Genomic DNA, 20155 nt, shown 5'->3' on the forward strand with positions numbered 1-20155 from the left:
AGTGTGAGACAATGGGGTAAAAAAATAGTAATTTAATTGCAGGAAATTATCTTAAAGTTTAAGCCATGTTCTACTTACTGATTCAGCAGGGAACAGAAGCACAAAAATTAGTTTTATTGATTCAGTCTCTCTTACGTTGGGAAACTAATTTCTAGTTCAAAGTCTCTGTTCCCATGAGTGGTCAAGGCAGTAAGAGCAGCACATGCTTTCTAAAGTTACAGAGAGGAAAGTAAATTCTCAAATGTCTGAAAACAGCAACGATTGGAATAAGAATTATGCAAGTCTGGAATCTCTCTTAAAAATGAAACAGCTTTATTTAAATATAAAGTTACTGTAAAACGTACGTTAGGATACTCTCATACCAATATATTAACTATTGTGATCAGTGTACTATTTATTAAAGCATAATACTTGAGATAAAACAGGAGGAAACAGTCTGTAGAGTTTTGGTTTGTTTTCCTGAAGTCACAGACCTGGACAATTTAAAGTCAAACTGTAAAAAAAAAACCAACAGGTTAAAATCTAGTTCAAAAGAGCTTTTGCTCTAAATACGCAGCTCAGACATTACTATTTTTGTCTGATAGGAACAGGATACCAGATATCCATTTGTCTTTTATAAAGTCAGCATAAAACCCAGCCCAATTCTAATGGGATTTGTACCCCACTGGCATCAGTGGGTGGTCTGTCAGCACAAAGCTGTGCACCTAGGAAAATCAGTGTGTTTGCAGCTCTGTCAGTGCAGAGAGCCAGGTGGTTTCATGCTTTCTCTCACCAGGATTTGAGATTTGTCATCCCAGGACAACATACGTTCTTTCTGTTGGGCACACACGAACAGAATTACCTGCAGAATTACAAAGCAGCACTAACATGTTCAAGGTGCAAGTGTGATATTCCTGAGATTTGACAGGAGTCTACAGAGTATAAATACATACTTGTAAGTATCATAAAACAAGGAAGTTAGTCAATAGCAGCTTTACAAGGCAATGGCGAGGTACTGAGTTTGGCATAGGTAGGAAGAGGAATGGAAAACCCTTCCTCTTGGGGATACAGGAAGAGCCACCTTACTCCAGGGACAGATGGCCTCTCCTGTCCATGCCACATTTCTGCCAACCAGAAACAGTCCTGACAAAATAGTCCTTGTGGTTTCATGTGACCGCTTTCTATAAAATAACCTCTTCTCATGTGTCAGTTCACCAGTGCAAAATAAACAGCATCTAAGAGAACAGTTAAATGAGGTTTCAAGGCAGGTTGCTACTTGCAGGAAAGGGAAATAAAACTACAGGATAAAAGAACCCTTGGCCACTTTCCGCAAAGAGATTCCCAAACACAAGCTGAGGTTGTGTATTGAAGGCTTTTAGCCCACAGCATCTGTATATTTGGGCTTTATGATCATAGCTAGTCTAAGAGAAAACACAGCAAGAAATCCTCATCCGATAAATAACCGTTCTTCCCTTTCCAAAGGCAGCCACAACAGCAGTGACACGATTGCTTCTTCATCCAACAGTGTTTGGTCAAGAAAGTGCGGCAGCGAGGAGGCTCCCTTCGGTTCCTCAGGTCAGGAGCTGTGAGTCACATGGCAATTCTCCCTTTGGCGGACTCTCATCCTCTGTATGTGTTCGTAGCATGACTGGGCAAGGAACAGAAAACCCGTTGAGTAATATTTGAACTTTGGGGAAAAACCTGGTGTCTTGCACACAAAGTGCATTCTCCTCAAAGGCAGGATTAAATCTACACGTTATAAATGAGTGATAAGCATATTGTCTAGACTAGAAGGAAAATAACCTCCTGTGCTAGGCATATAAGAAGCCCTCTAAAATTAAATAAGTATAGCACATCAGTATATATATATCTACTATTCAAGAAAGGCTAATGCAGCTTGCAGCTGTCACTGCTGAAAACATTTCCTTACCTCCAGTGCTGTTAACAGAAAGTCGTACAGTCCTCCTTGATTGGTGGGGTCCATCAAGTCTCTGATCAGATGGATTTCAGCTCCCAAGTGCTGTATTCTAGGGAAAAAAGAAAAAAAAAAAAGAAAAAAAAAAGTTGCAACTAGAACAAATCTCTGCGCCCTGGTGTTTGTGGGCACATGTTTGAAATTAGATTACGGGGAGAAGGAGGCATGGCTCTGGAACTCCATTAACGATTCCTTGGGCATCACCTTGATCTTGTGGAAGCTGAGTCCTTAAGGTACCCAGCATGACTGGATCTCAGCAAAGATGCTCAATCATAAGAAAATGTCAATGCCTTCACTTTTCACAGTCTCTCTTATTCCCCTCCTCTCTCATCTACAGTTGAGAAAGCTACTCAGCAAACAAACCTGCATCATGCAATATGACTGCAGGGAGGAAGAAAAGAAGAAAAAACGGAAAAAATCCTCACTAAATCCCAAACTTCTGGATTTCATGGCCACAAGTTTAAACATTTCACCCCTTTTTTTGTAGACCAAGGATGTACAGGAAGTCAAGGTAATTTTGCCAGGAGAAAAAAAAAAAAAAACAAACCAAAAAAAAGTAGTCATTTAATTCTCCTGGATGTAAGCAGGAGTTCCTGCAGTGAGACTGAAGGCAGCACAGACAGAGCCTTTTTGACATGGTTAGTGTTCAAGACCTTCCTCACCTCCAAACTGAGTCACAGTGCCCCATTGAGAATGGAAAATCGAAGATGTGTGATGCATAGATGATGCCTTGAAGGCATCAACCATCAGCCTTCAAAGGCTTCATGTCCCTGTTTTCTACAGTAATCTGAGGTGCAGGTAAGACTGCATTTCCCATGACAACCCGGAACAATCCTCTTGGCTAAGAGGGGGACACTCAGGAAGTCCCTAGCTCCTTGCAGTCATGGCCAACACCATCACACCACAGCCGGCAGACAGTAGCACACAGAAATACACCTCAGGGAAAAGCATGTTTAAAGTCCAACCCCAGTAAACCCCAGTTTTTCATTTAAACTATTTAGCCTGGAAACGTGGCTGTTCTTTCTCTGATTGAGGTATCACACAACAATGGGACCGGAAAATGAAAAGTTTCCACTTACTTTGCTCGGGATACAACATACATCAGTAAGGGCAACAGGTCGTCCATGGGGAGCTTGTAGTCCTTCTCCACCACCCGGGACACTGTGGTCTCTATCTCCTCATATGTATTCTGGAGGATCACTAGCTTTTCCCGGGGATCCACCGTGGTACTGTCGGTATGAAAACAGCCATGTCAAAGATGCTTCCACTACACAGCTAAAGAAATAAAGCAGCAGAACTAAAAAAAAAAAATTAAAAAAAATTCAGAGCAGACTGTCATACTACAAAAAAAGTCCATCAATCATCTCAAATGGCTGCACCAAAAAGGAGTCAACAAGTTTGTGCCAGGAGGCATCACCAGGGTGTAACATTATCCAGATGGGCCTTGAGCCTTCCCAAATCCTGAGTATGACCTGCTCACCCTCGTGTCAGTCTTTCATTTTAGACAGGACTCACCTGAGTCACAGTCCCTCAAGTGAAAGCTGAAGAGCATGGGTCGAATCACTTCAAGTAGTTCTATCAAGGGGCTAATACAGCTGTCAGATCTATGAGGTTGGGTTTTCTGCCCATAATGTCCTGCAAAGGTACACGTAGCCTGCGCTGCCTTCCTCAGAGGAGAAGCCACATTGATTCTCACCAGGACTACTTTACTTAGGGACCTGATAGCTCCTGTCTGATGGATCCCACAACACTTCCCTGCTCCCCTTTAACTTCCCACTTGTCACTGCAACACCATCCCCTAGGCTGGACTTCAAGCCAATAAACCAAGCTGAGTGAACTCCATTTCATCAAAGTCAGATGTTGTGTGGGAATATCTCTGTGAAATTAAGGGGAGATATTAGCCAGGGGAGGGTTTTGTTTACACACAATTGATGCTGTCTTCGTTATTACCTTTTTTGGAGGGGGGGGGGGATTCTGTAGAAGTTACTATTTCTTTTAAACAGAAATATCACAAAAAAAACCCACTTTTCTTTAAATAATCTTGCAGGCTGACCCAGAAATGCTTTTGCAAACAGGTGTAAATTTATGGCATCTCCCAGAAAACAGAAAAACCATGGTTGTCAGTCAGAGGTTGTGGACAGTGACTTACATCAGTTTCTGGAGACACTCGGTGGCAGACAGGAAACACTTGTCTTTGATAAGGGACCGCCTCTGAAAGGGAGACAAGGAGCTGTGCTTCTGCAAGAGCATCTCTCTGAGAGGCACCACATGGCTCCTCAGCGCTGGACCCAAAATAAGCATGTTTGCTGCCCATAAAGGAAGGCAAAATAAAGCTGTTGTAGACAGTGCCCCTCTGAACACACTTGGATGTCTACAGCGCCACTCTGAACACAGATGACCTTGAAACAGAGCACAGCATTACAAAGCAATCCTATGCAGACCTCATATTCCTATCCATGGAAATTCACGTGCAGTAGCTACAGATCATAATTAATCAACATGTGTCATTAGGTTCTGATTTCTGAGTGCAGTCTGCCCTGTGGTTACTGAGGTGACACTCCATCATTAGCCAGCACCAACGTGTAGCCCCGGTGCCATCTCGCTGGCACACCAAAGCTAGCTCTGAGTGTTCTTACCTGGTTGGTTGTCAGTGTGAGATCTTTCAGAGGCCAGAGGTGTCTGAAAGGAGATCACAGAGAGGAGATTTAGAAAGCAGATGTCCACATCTTAACTCCCACCTAAGTTTTGACTGTTTTTATCTCTTTGTTGAAGGTGATGCTAGTCTTGTAGGTGCATAAGGCTGAGTTCACTCCTCTTCATACAGTGCCACAGGTAGAACTAATTGCTTAGGGTCATTAACCTGAGTGTAGCGTTCATTTTACTCACAGATGCTCCTGTAATAATCAATGGAGAGTTTTGGCACTTTCAGTTCCTCTCACTGAGTCTAGACTGAATCAAATTGCCCAGTTGAAACTGGGTCTCCTTCCAACCTGCTTAAGTCCTTCAGCTTCAGATGACGCTGTGCTGGAAAAGCTCACATGCCTCTTGAGTTCTAATCACTGGTCCTCACATATCACTTCCAAAGATGGATCTAGCTGCAGGAATGGATGAAGGAAACATCTGGCTCCACAGCCTTTCCCCTGACTTGAGACTGCATGGCTACATTGTTAGAGCAGGTACATTGGATGGACTGTAGCCCTTTCTAAGACACATTTATAAACTATCTGATTGATCCCAAGTTGGAGCAAACCATTTGCGTGCTGAGCTAGAAAACAAGATTTTTGCTACACAAAAGTGAAAATTAGTATAGATGATAGCAGCTCTCCACTAGTCAATGTTGTCCTCCCAGACAGTGTTGCAGGCACTCCACCACAGGACTTCGTTTGGCAGACTAGGAAAAACTGCAGTGCTACAGCCAGTGGTGGACCCAGGAGCAGGGTGTGTGTCCTGTGCCACCAGAGCTCTCCCTGGCTGCCACCTTCCGAGCTGGGGTCATGGGGTTACATGCTGGGATGAAAAAAAAATGTCACTTACTTCTGCACATCCAGAAACTCGAGCAGCTTGATGTCAGGAAACAGACTTAGGTCCACAATGCCTTGGCAGTAGAGGTCATCTTCTCTTTCATGATAGAGCATGTAGAGCATGAAAAGCTCAGGGTAGAAGCAGGGCAAGATCAGCGGCAGGACCACACTGCGGGCGTTCTGGTCACTATGGCAGAGCAAAGCAAAGCGGAGTCCTACAGTGAGACCTACATCCCCTGAGGTGCCTGAGAGCCCCACAGCACAGAATGGAAGAGGCAGCTCCTGAGGCTGCAAGGTGTTCTCCTTGTTCCCCCCTCCTTCCCCCACATCCGAGTTCAATGTCACGGCTGGGCAGTAGTGACCTATATAACACTCATGCATGTGCCCACAAGCTGAAGATGCAAGTGCATCTTACGCTGTAGGACAGGACAGGGTACTGTTTCTCCACAAGTTCTCCTTGGTCACTGCAAGAAACCAGGAGCATCAGAGACTGATCTCCAGCTGATCTGTCTGCACTGTTTCAGCAGACCACTTGTTATTTCTTACGGGACAAAGACCAAATAAATTCAGCTAAACCCCTTTTCCAGCTGCTTACCATTCCACCAACCTCTTGGCTTCATTCAGCCCATGTGGGGATTGCTGCAGATCACAGCAAAGAAAAATCCAGACCAAACAGGGACAGCTGAGCAAAGATGCTTCTTCCCACCCCCAAAAAACCCTAAACCTGGGATCCCACAATAATTCCTACCTTCTTATTTCTAGGAACATCATGTCTTCTACCACCCACATGTCTTCTACATTTCCCACACTGTACTCCCTGTTTCCAGGCCTGCCTTTCTCTCAGTGCTGGCATGGAAGTCACCTTCCCCGCAATGAACAAGTTCCTGTGACTCATTCAAAGCAGGTGGTAGTCCTGGGACTGCTCTCTCACACACAACCATGCTACTGCACAGTAGCTGGTGTGAGTAATCTCACAAGGCCGTGCACCACACACACCTCCAACTCATCGCTTGATTCTGCTACAGAACATGATCAGAAGAAGTTGCTCTCATGCTTCAAGCAGAACTACTGAAAGGTTTGTGCTTGGAGAAGTGTGGGCACTGAACCTGACTCACACAGAAAATACAATCAGTTCAGCACTTAATGTGTTTTAGAAGACACACCGTATGTCCTGGCAGCTTAAAATTAAACAACTAGTGGTGACACATACCTCGTATCTCCATCCACACACTTTGCAGGTAGTTGGCCTTTCTGTTCCAGTGCCAAATGGAGCAACCCCCTAAAAGAGCAGCAGAACCAAGCTTTAGTTCCCTCCCTCCTTTTTTTTTTTTAAGGTAATTTGTTATTCTCAAGTGGGGAGCTCAGCTGTCCCACCATCAAGTGTGATGTTAGTAAAGCTCTCCGTAATAATTGCTGCTGTTGTGCTGATGTTCGAGTTTTGCTGTCTGAGGGCTTTCTCCATTACGAGCAGAAGGTGCCAGGAATGAATAAATGTTTCAAAAATCTCTATAGCTTCTGAAGATTAGGGTGGTAACTCTGGAGATCCTAACTGTGGTCTGCATTGAACACCACCTCCTTGTATTCTCACTCAAGGGACATGAGGTTTCAGGACCTGTCACACCAACCAATTCTCTAATCCATCTATGAACATTAGAGGATGTTTATACTCTGAAAAGTAGCTCGAGTTTGACTTGATATTTCCAAGCCAAAATTTCATAATCTTAACATGGGGATTAGGGAGACGTTGCCTTTTTTTTTTTTTAGTGTAGAAGTATCAGCCTAGGAAACCGAGCCAGAGGTGCAGCAGAGTGAGGGGGGTCTCCCTCCCCACCCTGCATGTGAAAGGTCTGGAGACATGAAGCAGCTTTCCAAGGTGTGCGCTGAGCTCAGAACCTTTACGTGAACCAATGCTCAGGTTGTCAGCCCCGTTGTCCTGTTCATGGACAAAGCTCTGATGAACTGAATCAAATCTGACTCGTTCCCATCAGCTCTGCTGCTGTTCTCAGACTTCTCTGGGACAGACAAACCTCTCACCATGGAGCTGGCAGCCTTCCTCGAGCATACAAGGCTACACTGATAATAGCAGAGCTTTTATCCAACCTCTTATTGTTAAGGCACCCTCAGTGCAGCTAGGGGCAGATTCCCCACCTCTGCCTACTGGGGCATCTTCTCTTAAACTATCCAAACAGCAACAGGACCCCAATCACGCCTTGATCTCGTCCTTGTTTACCCACAGGCACAACCACACAAGCAAACCACCTTGGTTTAGAGTCACTACCCACAGCAGCCGAGCCTCAGCAATGCACTCACACTGCACAGCCTCGACTCCGGTGGAGCTGAGATATTAAACTCAAACTGTTTTTCATTCAAACACGGATATCAAACACCACTGTTGTGTGCTCTGATGTACTTTGCTGTCTTCGTTACTTAGTGACGTTTCTTGTTCATATTTGTGCTTGCCCAAATGAAGTCTTATTAAGGGCAACAGCTCCTTGAGCTGCCATAACTCAGTGAGACTCCGTCACATTACAGCCCCTGGGTCAGGTACTGAGCAGTGGGCATAGTAAAGGTTTTCTAGGTCCGTATGACCTCAGTTACTGCAAATAACTATCTGGCACCATTCTGAAGTAACTGTGTCAAGAAATATGGTGTGAAATAAAGCAGCCCCGTCACCTTACAAGTGATCCTGATGATCTACTCCACAAGCCCTCTATGCCCAGACCCACTGGAAGGACTCAGCATGCTTCACTTACTGGTAAAACTCCCATATTTTCTTTGCATAGTACTTGACTTCCTCTTGTGCCATAGTCAGCAGGTGTCTGTTGGCCCCAATCCCAGAATATGTTGCCTGAAAAGCTATCGTCAAGGCCTTCAGCAGCTTTCCCAGTGGGTGCAGGGAAGACTTCAATGCCTGCATGATAGAGGAAAATTAAATTTTACAAGCCAGCCCTTGCCATTAGTAGAGGATAACACTGAATGGCCACCCAACCTTCTCTTGTCAGCAAAGGAGAACAAGCCTAGATGTAATCAACTATAACTTTTGTCTATTTTTGCTGCCACAAGCCCATTCTCCTCCCGGGATCGAGCAGAAATATGCTTGGTAGAATTGCTGTTGTGAAGAGATCTCCCTGTGATATTTAGAGAGAAAGAGCAAAGGGTGCTTCAGGGGAAGGCTGGCTGAGTGAAAAACAACCACTGAGAGTGCATGGGAGTTTCTTAATCATCTCCAGCGGCTGGTTATTCCCTGACACAGCTTGAGAACCAAGAGTGAGCCAAATTATTACTTCCTGGCCTGTACAACTGTACACAAAATGAGTGTCCAAAAAGTGTGAAGGATAACAGTCTTCTTCACAAGCATAGGCATTCACACATAATTTACAGAAGGCTCTCGAAGTCACTGGCAATGTTATATGTGCTGACAGAAAGTTACTACCACCTGTAACTGTGTCTGGTGGACAGACATGGATCACTGTGGTTTTAAACTTTACCTTCTCTAAATAACTGTGCAGTGACTCCAGTCCCTGGTGCTGGGCAAGCTCTTCAAGAATATCTTCTCTCCTCCAGGATACATCCTCAGTCCCTCTGAAAAGATGAGAGGTGAAGACGGAAAACTACACAACAAAGCACTGGGATAAATCCAAATTGGTATTGCCAGTAGATTCCAAGGGGACAATAAGGCTATTAGAACAAATGAATTTTTCTTTACCCTTTTCAATCGAACTGTTCCACTGGCTCACAACACCTATGACTATCTAAATTCATCACCTTCGGCTCCCTTTACAACTGGCCTGGGTTGCATCCTGCACATGCCATATACTTCTCTGACCTATTTTAGATACTTTCTTAAGGGGAGGTGAGTTTGCTCTGCATCAGCTGATGAAGTCAGCTAGGTTTCCCTCAAATACAAGAGCAGCCAGCGAGGACTGGGTCACAAGTAGGTGCTTACATTTAATCAAATGAATCCCATTCAAATTTTCACTGATAAGAATCCGTTTCAACAGCACAACCTTAAATTCAGGCTTAAAATTCATCCTCTTGTCTCACAAGCAGGAACAATTGTATAATGCTTGGGTTATTAACTTATCACGTAGCACACCCTAGCATAAACCACCATCGTCTCCGCACAACTGTCCTCCTCTGTTGCAGTGAGGGCATGCAGTACTCATACCTTTGGCAGAAGAGGTATTCCTGAGATTTCCGCAGCTCCTTGCTTGTTTGTATGTGGAACCCTGTGAAAGACTCCTCTGTTTCTTCCTTGCAGCCAGAATGAATGAACTCCAGGAACTGGTCATAGATTCCTTTCCATCTCTTCTCCACTGGGAACTCCTCAAGGCCCAACTGACTGCAAAACATAACATGGCACTAGGCTTTTCTGCATCCCTCCTCAATTATTTCAGACTTCACCTTCAAATATGGAAGGCTGTCCGGAATCAGATAGTAACATAAGAACTGTGGGAGCAGAGGAAGATGGCACTGCCTAACTGGTAATTCAATGAAAAGCAACTCAAGTCTGTTGTCCTGACAACGAGGTACTTTGGGTGAAGAAAAACTCCTGGTGCATGGAACATCAATAATCTCAATATTTGCTGGTGAACTATCACAAGCTTTCTGCTCCATTCATGGATGTTTCTAAATACAGACTATTTATTTGAACTGAAAGCCTGCAGAAGAGACTGATAGCAAGAAGACACTTGAGCAACCATCACCAGTAGCTATTGCTGTCTGAAAAACACAGGAGCTGTTTCTGCAGCAAGATACTCTGATGGACTGGAAATTAATTGAACTGGGTTTTGCGAGAGGAATTGCCCTCAGAGGGCAGGCAGCTGCCTTTCCCACTGGGACTGCCTCATTTGGGTCAAACTGGCTGAACACAGATCCTCCGGCCTGGCAGCCACAGCATCCCTTTCTTTGCAAGGTTAACCCCCGAGGATAAGAGTCTATAGCAGAGGATGTGGCCTCATAGCTTTAGATCAGGTACTCCTGCCCTGCGTTTGAACCATTGCCTGCCAAAGCAGCGTCAGCGCCCCGTGAAGCTCTGGTCCTGGCTCCACAGCCTTCCTCCACATAGCTCCAGCTCAAGCTTTTCAGAGCTTCGTGCACCTTGCATCACTTCTTGGTAGCTTTCCTACCTCTACAGTATCAGCTGGGTAGTATTCCTGCAGTAGCACAGAGGGACAGGAATGCACAGAGGGACAGGAATGCAGCAAGTGATGCATTTCAGCAGCCCAGCTTTGCCTGTACAGCTTCACACCGGTCTGCGTGTATACACAGAAATGTGTGTGTGTGCGTGCACATGCACAAATCACTGAAAATGTTAAGCCTTCAAAAATCTCTCCAGTCTGAGGATGGGAGTATCTCTGGGTAGATGGTGGCAGAATGGGAGTAGAACATCTGTTTTCCTGCTTCTTATGTGGCGTTAATGTTATATAACAAACTGCTCTCCTTTCCTCCTTCTACCCTTCTACCCTTGCATATAGACCAGTTTTAGATCCACTTTTTCAGCAAGGACTGCCTTAATCCCTGTAGGGACTGAGCCAGTACCCCTCTAGGTAGAGTCAAAACACACGCTATGCGCCGAGAAGTCAGCTCTTGTTGCTCACGCTTTGGTTATCCTGTCTTCCAGCTGCTCGCTCGACGTGTTCAGGATGCCGTGCGTCTGGAGGCCCTGGCCTGATTTGTTAGTGAAGGTTCCCTCCAAAATGAAGCCATTGGCAAATGACAGCTTTCCCTGCAACAGAGAAATAAAGGGTTGTTCTGCCAAGATCTCATTAGGGAGAGGAAACAAGCTGGACCACGATCTCAAATTCTCTTTTCAACAGAGCCAGCTCCCGAAATGGCGACTCAGAACAACTTCCATCACAGAGGTGCACACCCTCAGCATCCAAAGCCACAGAGCCGTTGTGGTGGCAGTCACTGCAGACAGCCCTTGCTGTTGAGTGACATCCAGGATTCTGGAGGGGAAAGACTGCCACAATTGCCGAGTAAAGCATTTGCATTATACTTTACAAATATGCAGTATCTTCTCTGAGTTATAAAATCTTCTGGCTGAAATCTGACAGTAGTTATTTCTAACCTAGAGCGAACACATGAAACTTCAATTTCTCCTCTGTTTTTCCTCTGCTTGTTAAAACCACAAGCAAGTTTGGCCTCACAGGTAGGGGGAATCATATGATCTTCACCATAAATGCTTTCAAAATGTTTGCTGCTACCAAGACAAACCTTAAACTCTCTGAGGCAAATACAGAAGACATGCAGTAGCTTGACTCAAAATTAAAGGGTTTAACTAAATCAAAGCCAAAGCTAAACAATATCGTAACTAGTCTGGCTTTGAATATGAGCCTGAAATCCTCATTGCTAATGGCAGGAGGCACTCCATCTCTAGATAAAGAACAGATTTTTCTAGACTAACCACTAAAACTAAATATTAATTTTGGAGGAAGAAGTATCTAAGCACTATAATCAGCCTCTGCAAAACCCATCCCAAGTCTTCTGGCTGAAAACGATGATGACAAACTCTTCCTCCCATGACAAGTCAGTAAATGACAGGGCTCATTCGCAATCATTACCAATTGTCTATTTTGACATCCCCTCAGCCTGATAAAACCACACACTTCCTCTCGGACTCATCACGGATTTCTGTAACGAGCTGGAGGACTAGTTTTCCCTGCAATGGGGCACTTTATGAACACTTTGACCAGATATCTCTGTTAAAGATCAACCACAAAATGTTGAATGTGTCAGTGCAGTGTCCAGATTGTAAAATTAAGCTTCCAAAATTGCTCAGCTGTGTTAACATCTTGGTTATATTAGTGCAGTGCTGGTACTGCAACTCCATCTGGTTTATACATCATTTCCTGTGTTCCCAACCACTACAAAGGCTGAAACATTTATTCTAAGAACATTAAAGCATCCCAACTGCAGCTGAGAAGCACAGCCAAAAATGCCCCACAAAAAATAAAAAAATAATTAAAAAATGCTCAATGTAAACAGTAAAAACCAAAACAATGCACAAAGCCCCCAGCTACTTGAAGTCTCTTAGCTGCAGCCTTCCTTCTGTGAATGAGAGTGACAATAGAAAAAAAAAAAAAAAAAACCACAAAAAGCAGGAAAACGTTATTTTCTGAGGGCCTAAAGGAAGTGGAGTGGGAGGGTGTGAACTTTGAAGATTAATCCAGCAGCCCTTCTGTAAAGCAAACAACTGTATAGAAAGGCTGAGATGAAGGAAGTGCTCACCTTTCCGACAAATGTTAGATCTTCCGTGAAGTTCCCTTCATAGACTGAGTCATCTTCCAAGAGCAGAATCCCAGAACCCTTCATTTGAAAGCAGAAGCAGTGAATTCAAGGCATTAACTTTCTATCTGCTCAAATTCATTTAGAAACAGCCACTGGCTTGGACTATTTATAGGCTGCAGATTCTAAGAACCTTTTTGAAAGCCCAATATATCATCGCAATGCTCAAGAGCAAAGCAGGGAGGTGCCCCAGAGATAACCTGTTACGTGTCACTGCACAGAGGATTCCTGGGTGCTCAGGAGGTTTGCAGCAGTCCTAGTCATTCATTTCCTTAGAAGAAGGAACAAAAGGCAGGCTCCTGTTCTAGGAACTATCACCAAGAACTGTCATACGGGTCAAACTCATGGTCCTCCTAATCCTATGACCTTTAGGTGACCACAGCCAATTGTGTCACTTTGCAACACGATTAAGAAAAATGACAAAGGCAGCTGCTATGTAGAATTAGCTTTGTCCCTTGCTGTGCAGTCAACGGGGCTTTAATGAGCTGCTCCTACAGCATTCATTAAATGACTCGTTCCATTACCTCCCAGCTCCCAAGGCTGCTTACAGCAGCACACATTTCAGAGAAGGAGCACCAAGATGCAGAACAGACACAGGATCATCTACACCAATTGGGAAAGATTCTTGGGGTTTAGCCCGTGGTTTGGGCCCAAAGGTTCATACGTACCCGTACCAGCCAGAAAATGTGGTCACTTTTAGAGCTGTAACACATTTTCCGCTGGAATGGTTTTCTTGATGGAAAGTGCCCTTTCTGGCAAAAATAAAAGGTTTCCAAGGGAAGCTTCTTGGCCATACCAATTTTCCACTAGGAAAACCAAAGTGACTGCTCCCCACCTGGAAGCCTTGTGAAGTTAAAGGAACCTCTGGCAGCTGGCAAACCAAAAGGCAGCTTTATTTTGGTTCCCCGCAGATGGAGGTTTTATGGAAAGGCATTCTGACAAAGTTTCCATGCTAAACATTTTGCCCTAGTTTGGTGAGAGGGGAAGGGGTTGTTTGTTTTTTTAAGCGCGTATTTTTCATGAGAAGAAATGCTTTTATTTCCAAGCCAGGTCTAGCGATGCCAATCCTTTTTGCTTTCCCCACCAAGATCTAAACCTTCAATGAACTGGACAGCCAACTTGTCATAGGTAAGCTCACATTGGAAAAGTAAAGTCTTAATGATCTTTAAGATAGATGTAGTATCTTATATAACTGTGCAGTACTTTACATATGAGTTCTTGTCTGTAATTGTGACCTAACGGTCAGCCAAACAGCCAGACCTATAAGGTGTCTTAGCATGAGTAAGGAGAAATGACCAGTCTTACACCTGGTCCTTAGCTGGACCTCAGGAAGGTGATAAGAAGAAGACTTAACCTAGGTCTTGTTCTTCAAAAATATTATTATGGTAAAATATCAGTGCTTAAGTTTTCTTGCTTTCTGTTTTCCCTCAAAGATTAATTAGAAAGTGAAATCTTACACTTGCTTTTGATGGAGAATTCCACATCCCACCGATCTACAGAGTCCACTGAAAATGTGTACTTACCACCATTTTATCAGCTTGGAATGTCCTTTGATAGCAGACACCTGACTGGGTTACTACAATGCCTTGGCCATGTTTGTGATCGTCGAGCCATGTCCCTATGTATCTCTCCCCTCTGGAATCCAATAAAAAAGAAATTATGTTTTTTCCCCTGTTTTCTTAGATTTTAGTTAATTTGATATACTGAGGCTAGTTTTACCTGATACAACACTCCATGCAGCACAAGTGGCAGATGTACTGCGAAAAACTCAGTTCATATAATGCTTCCCCAGGAGTTCAAGCCTTGCAGCAGAGGTTGAACACATCCCTCCTTCCTCCCCAAGTGTGCTGGTTTGGGCTGGGATAGAATTAATTTTCTTCATGGTAGCTAGTATGGGGCTATGCTTTGGATTTTTGCTGGAAACAGTGTTGAAAATTCAGGGATGTTTTATTTATTGCCGAGTGGTGCTCACACAGAGCCAAGGGCTTTTCTGCTCCTCACTCCACCCCACCAGCGAGCAGGCTGGGGGGCACAAGTCAGCAGGGGGGACAGCCGGGACAGCTGACCCCAGCTGACCAAAGGGATGTTCCATACTATATGATGTCATGCCTAGCATATAAAGCTGGGGGAAGATGAAGGAAGGAGGGCATGTTCAAAGTGATGGTGTCTGTCTTCCCAAGTAACCGTTACTGGTGATGGACCCCTGCTCTCCTGGGGATGGCTGAACCCCAGCTGCCTGCTGGTGGGAAATGGTGAATAAATTCCTTGGTTTAGTTTGCTTGCATGCATGGTTTTTGCTTTACCTAATAAACTGTCTTAATCTCAACCAACCAAAAAAACCCACTTTTACTCTTCTGTTCTCTCCCCATTCCACTGCGGGGGGGCATGAGCAAGCAGCTGTGTGGGGCTTAGCTGCCAGCTGGGGTTAAATACGACTCCAAGTCTCCCCGTCAAAACCTGAGGCTTTACCCCTGCCAACAGAGGGACAAAACCGTCAGACACCTAAAGCCACCTTTGACCCATGCCACCTTTACCTATCTTTGTCTTCCCAGACTCCATATCCATTCTTCTTGTCATTTTCCCACTGTCCTGTGTATTTAAATGGATGCTCAGCTGAGAATTTCTCCAGTATCCCAAACCCTTGACGTAAGTTGTCTTTGAAGTAGCCTTTGTAGACCATATCATTTCCATACCTGCAGGGCAGCAGACAGACAGGATTGAAGACTGTGACTACCTGACAGCTCCTGTTGGAGTAGGAAGCCAGGAAAGTGAGTAATTAGGCTCATCTGCCTGCTAAATATTCCAGATACTTGACTGGTAGCTCTGGAGCTGGTAGTTGTTCACTTTTAGGAATGTGCATCGCCTGAGCTAGTCCCTCCACCTATAGCTTCCAACATTATCCAAGGACACTACAGTCAGGCTTGCAATTGTCCTGGGAGAGGCCACTTAATCCTTGACCTCTCACCAGCCAGGTCACTGTGACCACTTGTTAATCCAGAGCAGGAGATCAGATCCAGTGGGAAGCCAGATTTGCCTTCACCATTCTATGGTCACCACCTACCCCTTCTCCTGGGCTCATCCCCCTAAGAGCTCCCCTGAGCTCTGTCCATGCTGGGCCGTAGATGTCCACTGCTGCAACAGAGAAAGCCTTCACACTAAGCAGAGCTGTCTTCTATAATTATCAGCGTGCTCTCCTGTTTGACACCAAAGACACTAGCACAACGCTACTCAGTTGGCTCCAGGTTCCCTAGAGATTTCTGTGTGTCCTGTACTCTGAGTTTAATTCATACATAAGGAGCAGAACATGCAGGTTTTAGGAAGGAAGATGACCTATCCCATAGTAAGCAGCTGGAAAGCTGTGGTCTTTCCTCTGCCACACTTGGCACAAAGGTTAAGTATGTGCAGTAGCAACCAGCAGTCCACGCCTCATGTTAGTCAGCCCATTTAGCTACAAGCCATGTCTGACCTAAGCAAAGATGAGGATGCTGTTTTGCTCACTGCTACACAAACCAACCAAGCTGGCCCTGTCCACTTAACCCCACAGGCTGCAAATGGAAATGGTTTATACCTACAACCTGCTAAGCAGGCCTCCGCTGCCATTTCTGACGTTCTACATGGGAAGTAGGTGGTGGGTAAGGCTGGGACACCACCATGTGCCCACAATACAGTGCTTTACAGAGCAGGCTCCATCCACACTCCCAGCAGTGCTTTGAGACACAGGTGTGCAAATGGCTGTACCCATCACTGTACTGACCAGAGCATTTTGATGAGTAAATGAAACAAGCCTCAGGCTCCATTTCTTAAGTTAAGCTCTGGGCTTAAGCTCAGAATTTGAGTGAGCAAAAAATGGCAGCTGGGGGAACCAGCCCCCTTCAGCAGTTCAGGATAACAGTTATGACTCCCAGATCATCATAACATCCCACCCACCATTCACAAGCCTATTCTACAGAAGATTTAGCTCAGACAGCGTGGCCAGGGGAGACAGAGAGCGCCGCGTGTTCCACCAAGTCTGTCCAGGACTGATGGTGCACCACACGCTCTCTGCTTTGCAACCACCAGCATGAATGCAAAATTACATCCCCACCTGTAAGGCACAGAGGATGCTATGTCGGGTAGTTACAATGGTCACAGCTCTTACTATTCTAATCCTCAGGAGACTCAGGGCTTCTCAAGAAGCCATACTGCCCATCTCCGAAGCAAAAGCTGTTGCCTGAGTTACCCTGGGTTTTACACGGTGACTGAGCCCTCCGCACTGAGGTGCAAACGTTTCACCCTTTAAACACACGGAGTCCCCTTTTTCCCCAGAGTTATCTTTGGGTTTTACTTACTCACAGATTCCATAGCCTGTCATCTTGCCCTCATACCAGTGGCACTTATAACAGTCATACCGGTCTTCAGATTGGCGTGGGACAAGGCATATTCCAAACCTACAAGGTGCATATGGCAGAGATCAGCACGGCCAAAGGCCACTCAGTTGTACTGGATGAAGTTTAAAAACTAAGGACTTTCCAGACTCCCCAAGCTGATTTACATGGTTGGGGTCAGCTTTACCTCTGATGTTATTTCCAAGTGTCAATTGACTTGGTCTAAGGAAGAGCTCATCCATCTCCTTGTGAGCTGCAATCGTAGTTTCTCTTTTCTTCTTCTACAGAACTACTTTCATTGTTGGTTTTCTCCCCTCTCTACCACTTCTCCAATTTAGGGGCCAAGTTAGGCTGCCAAAGCAACTGCTTTGGTCCAAACAAAATGTCTTCTTAATCCTGACACAAAGTATTTGAGATATCTTTTTCCCTTCAAAACCCTAACTTATTCTAGAACTGCTGTAGAAATTAGAAATCTAAAAGCTTTACTTTAAAAAAAAAAAATTACAAAAATAACATTTGAATTTCATAGTACAGTTTCTTTCCCCTGAAAACTCCTCATTTAAGAGAAGTTTTTTAAGACACCTAAAAATAACTTCAAGGCATTGCATATGAATAAATTCACCCAGATTTAGAGATCAAAGGTCAGATTCATCCAGCTGAAGGGAAATGTCTGCATCTGAACTGGTCATCTGCCCACACTTCTTTTATTGTAGTCACTGTGAACCACTTGCTCTAGGTTACAATGTACTGAAGCTTAAGTCAGGTGTCTAAAACAGGTCAGATAACCTGGCCTGTAACAGCAAAGAGTCCCCCTACAAGATGCCACCACATCTGGGAGGAACTGTTTCTTAGCTTATCTGGAATGCAAGAATCTCCCTGTTTTTCAAGGCTTACCCATGCTCCAAGCCATCTTTGAAATCTCCAACGTGGTTACGTCCATCACGCCACTTCAGTGTCCCCCTGCAATTCAAAGCAGGCATTGACACAAGGGAGATCGCCAGCAGCACTCACGGCTGCAACAGAGGGTGCCAAGGCACAACCTAGAAATGGCTAACATCAAAGCGTTTGTTTGGGGGACACAGACACACATGTTCTCCAGGCACCTCTGGGACTCTGGTTTGCACTATAAGGATTTAATACCATAATGTTTTCATGCCCTGGAATGAGTGGGAAGAATCCTCTTCCAAGTTCCCTAATTGCAAGAGCATTTTGTAGAGTTGCTGGGTCATCAGTTTAGGACCTTGCACATGATCCTTTTGTAATTGCAGTGCAGCCTGTGATGAAGCCAGCCAGCGTTCCAGCATGGCACAGCCCATAGACAGCATAATGACACCGCAGTCCAGAACTTCATTGTGCCAGGCACTATGAAAACAAAAGAGACAAGCACTGGCCTAAAGGGATCATATCTTTCCATCTCTGTTGTGTGGGGGTTGCAGAAATGATTACACAAGGTAAAGAGTGCAAATGAGACTGGAACGGTCAATGTGACACTCAAATTACTGCATGGCCATGCCGGTTGTGAATGCATCCCCCTCCCTGTCTGCCACCCCACCCCCACCCACTCACTGTTTTAATTCTTTCATCATCCCAGACGCAGTCAGCTCCCTACAGATTCCCCAACCAGAGACAATAGAAGATGGTGCAGTGCCAAAACCATGACACGTTTGTTTGACTTTCACCGAGGCTGTTGCTTTAAACACCTACAGGAGACAGGCTCTTCTGCTATTTACAGGGAAGTGGTCAGATTAGTTTTAAGTGGATTTAAAACAGAATTCCTTTTGCTTTGCTAATACGAATGCTAGCAAAGGAGAGCAAGCCAGAGAGAATGCCTGCTTCAGCTGTGGTGATGGTTTAATCTACTTCTCAGTGGGAGTATCTCTTTCCCACACCAGGTCATCAGCACCGGGACACAACAGTGTCAGATGAATACAGATGAGTTTGCTGAAGAGCCCTGACTCATACTGCTGCAGCTTTCTGCTCCTGTTCTTTGCCATGCCAGCCTCTCCCTCAGAGGTGAACAAGCCACCAAGCCCAGCTTTGCTGCTCTGTAACTTTGTATTAGCAGCAAGTCACAGAGAAGAGTAATTTCAAGAGTGGAAAGGAAAGCCTAGTAATTAAGCAATTAAAAGCCCAGGTATTAAAAGCACTTGAAGTCACTTAGTTGTGCCACAAATTTCCTGGGATGCCTCAGTCACATCATTTAATCTGAAGCAGCAGAGCTATTTATTAATCTCATTTCTCCAACCCTAAGACAGGAGGAGATGGAAAGCAAGGAGAGATGCTTGTCCCTCTGTGCACACGGTGGTTGTCAGATGTCTGCGAGGAGTGCAGGTGCCGGGACAGTGGGGATGATGTGAAGGACCGAGATGCACGGCTCTGCTCTAAACACCTCTTTAACCCTGTTCCAGGGCAAGGCACTATCTCTTCCACATAAGATTCAGGATTAAGCTTTTAATTTTGGATATTCTCATTATTGTAAGGCTCTTTCAAGCTAAGTCTTTGCTTCCTTTTTCCTTCAATAGTGACTGTGAACTGTGTAAAACTCAGCAAGTATAAAAGTTCCAAATCAGCCCATTTTGGTGGCTGTGGAGGTAGGTCATGATTCATGTTTCTTCACAAAACCAGAGACTGTGCTCTATTCTATGTCAAAGAGATTTTGGTTGGCACCAATTAACCTTTGATTTACAGACCGTTCCCTTTGGCAGAGCTCACTCTTAAACTTCAGTTGGATTTAGTGAACAGTTCTTATGTTCCCAAGAAGTGCATTTGAGCCTCGCCTGTATTTTTTTCCCCCAATTCCTTTCATAATAGTTAGGATGTTAAAATAGATTTTGATAGCACAGGATAAAGTTTTTCTCTCATTTACAAGGAAAGGCTTTTAATCAGATTTTTTTTTTTTTATCATGACAGTGAGATTGTATGTCTTAGGCTGAAAATAAACATTAGCTTAAGTCTAAGTCCTAGTTGCAGGCATAAGCCCATGCAGCACCTTCAGCGTGATCATTGCCACATTATCAGGGGCAGCC

At 44.7% G+C, this 20155-nt stretch overlaps 1 protein-coding gene across 4 annotated transcripts in view; it reads right to left on the reverse strand.

Annotated features, from left to right (window-relative positions):
- Positions 1 to 295: 295 nt before the first annotated feature.
- Positions 296 to 20155, reverse strand: part of ALS2CL (ALS2 C-terminal like) — a 48533-nt gene continuing 28673 nt past the window's right edge. For all 4 annotated transcript variants that reach the window (XM_040591026.1, XM_040591027.1, XM_040591025.1 and 1 more), the window contains 16 exons: positions 18024 to 18089; positions 17094 to 17192; positions 15300 to 15458; positions 14289 to 14400; positions 12709 to 12786; positions 11076 to 11203; positions 9644 to 9817; positions 8964 to 9057; positions 8229 to 8386; positions 6686 to 6754; positions 5489 to 5662; positions 4591 to 4633; positions 4104 to 4165; positions 3034 to 3183; positions 1910 to 2006; positions 296 to 1627 (listed from right to left, as the gene is read on the reverse strand). In XM_040591026.1, the coding sequence (XP_040446960.1) occupies positions 1556 to 1627; positions 1910 to 2006; positions 3034 to 3183; positions 4104 to 4165; positions 4591 to 4633; positions 5489 to 5662; positions 6686 to 6754; positions 8229 to 8386; positions 8964 to 9057; positions 9644 to 9817; positions 11076 to 11203; positions 12709 to 12786; positions 14289 to 14400; positions 15300 to 15458; positions 17094 to 17192; positions 18024 to 18089 (1735 nt within the window). In that variant the 3' untranslated portion in view covers positions 296 to 1555. The remainder of the gene's footprint in view (positions 1628 to 1909; positions 2007 to 3033; positions 3184 to 4103; positions 4166 to 4590; positions 4634 to 5488; positions 5663 to 6685; positions 6755 to 8228; positions 8387 to 8963; positions 9058 to 9643; positions 9818 to 11075; positions 11204 to 12708; positions 12787 to 14288; positions 14401 to 15299; positions 15459 to 17093; positions 17193 to 18023; positions 18090 to 20155) is intronic.

Source organism: Falco naumanni, chromosome 4 (genome assembly GCF_017639655.2).
Source record: "Falco naumanni isolate bFalNau1 chromosome 4, bFalNau1.pat, whole genome shotgun sequence".
NCBI classification, from domain to species: Eukaryota; Metazoa; Chordata; class Aves; order Falconiformes; family Falconidae; genus Falco; species Falco naumanni.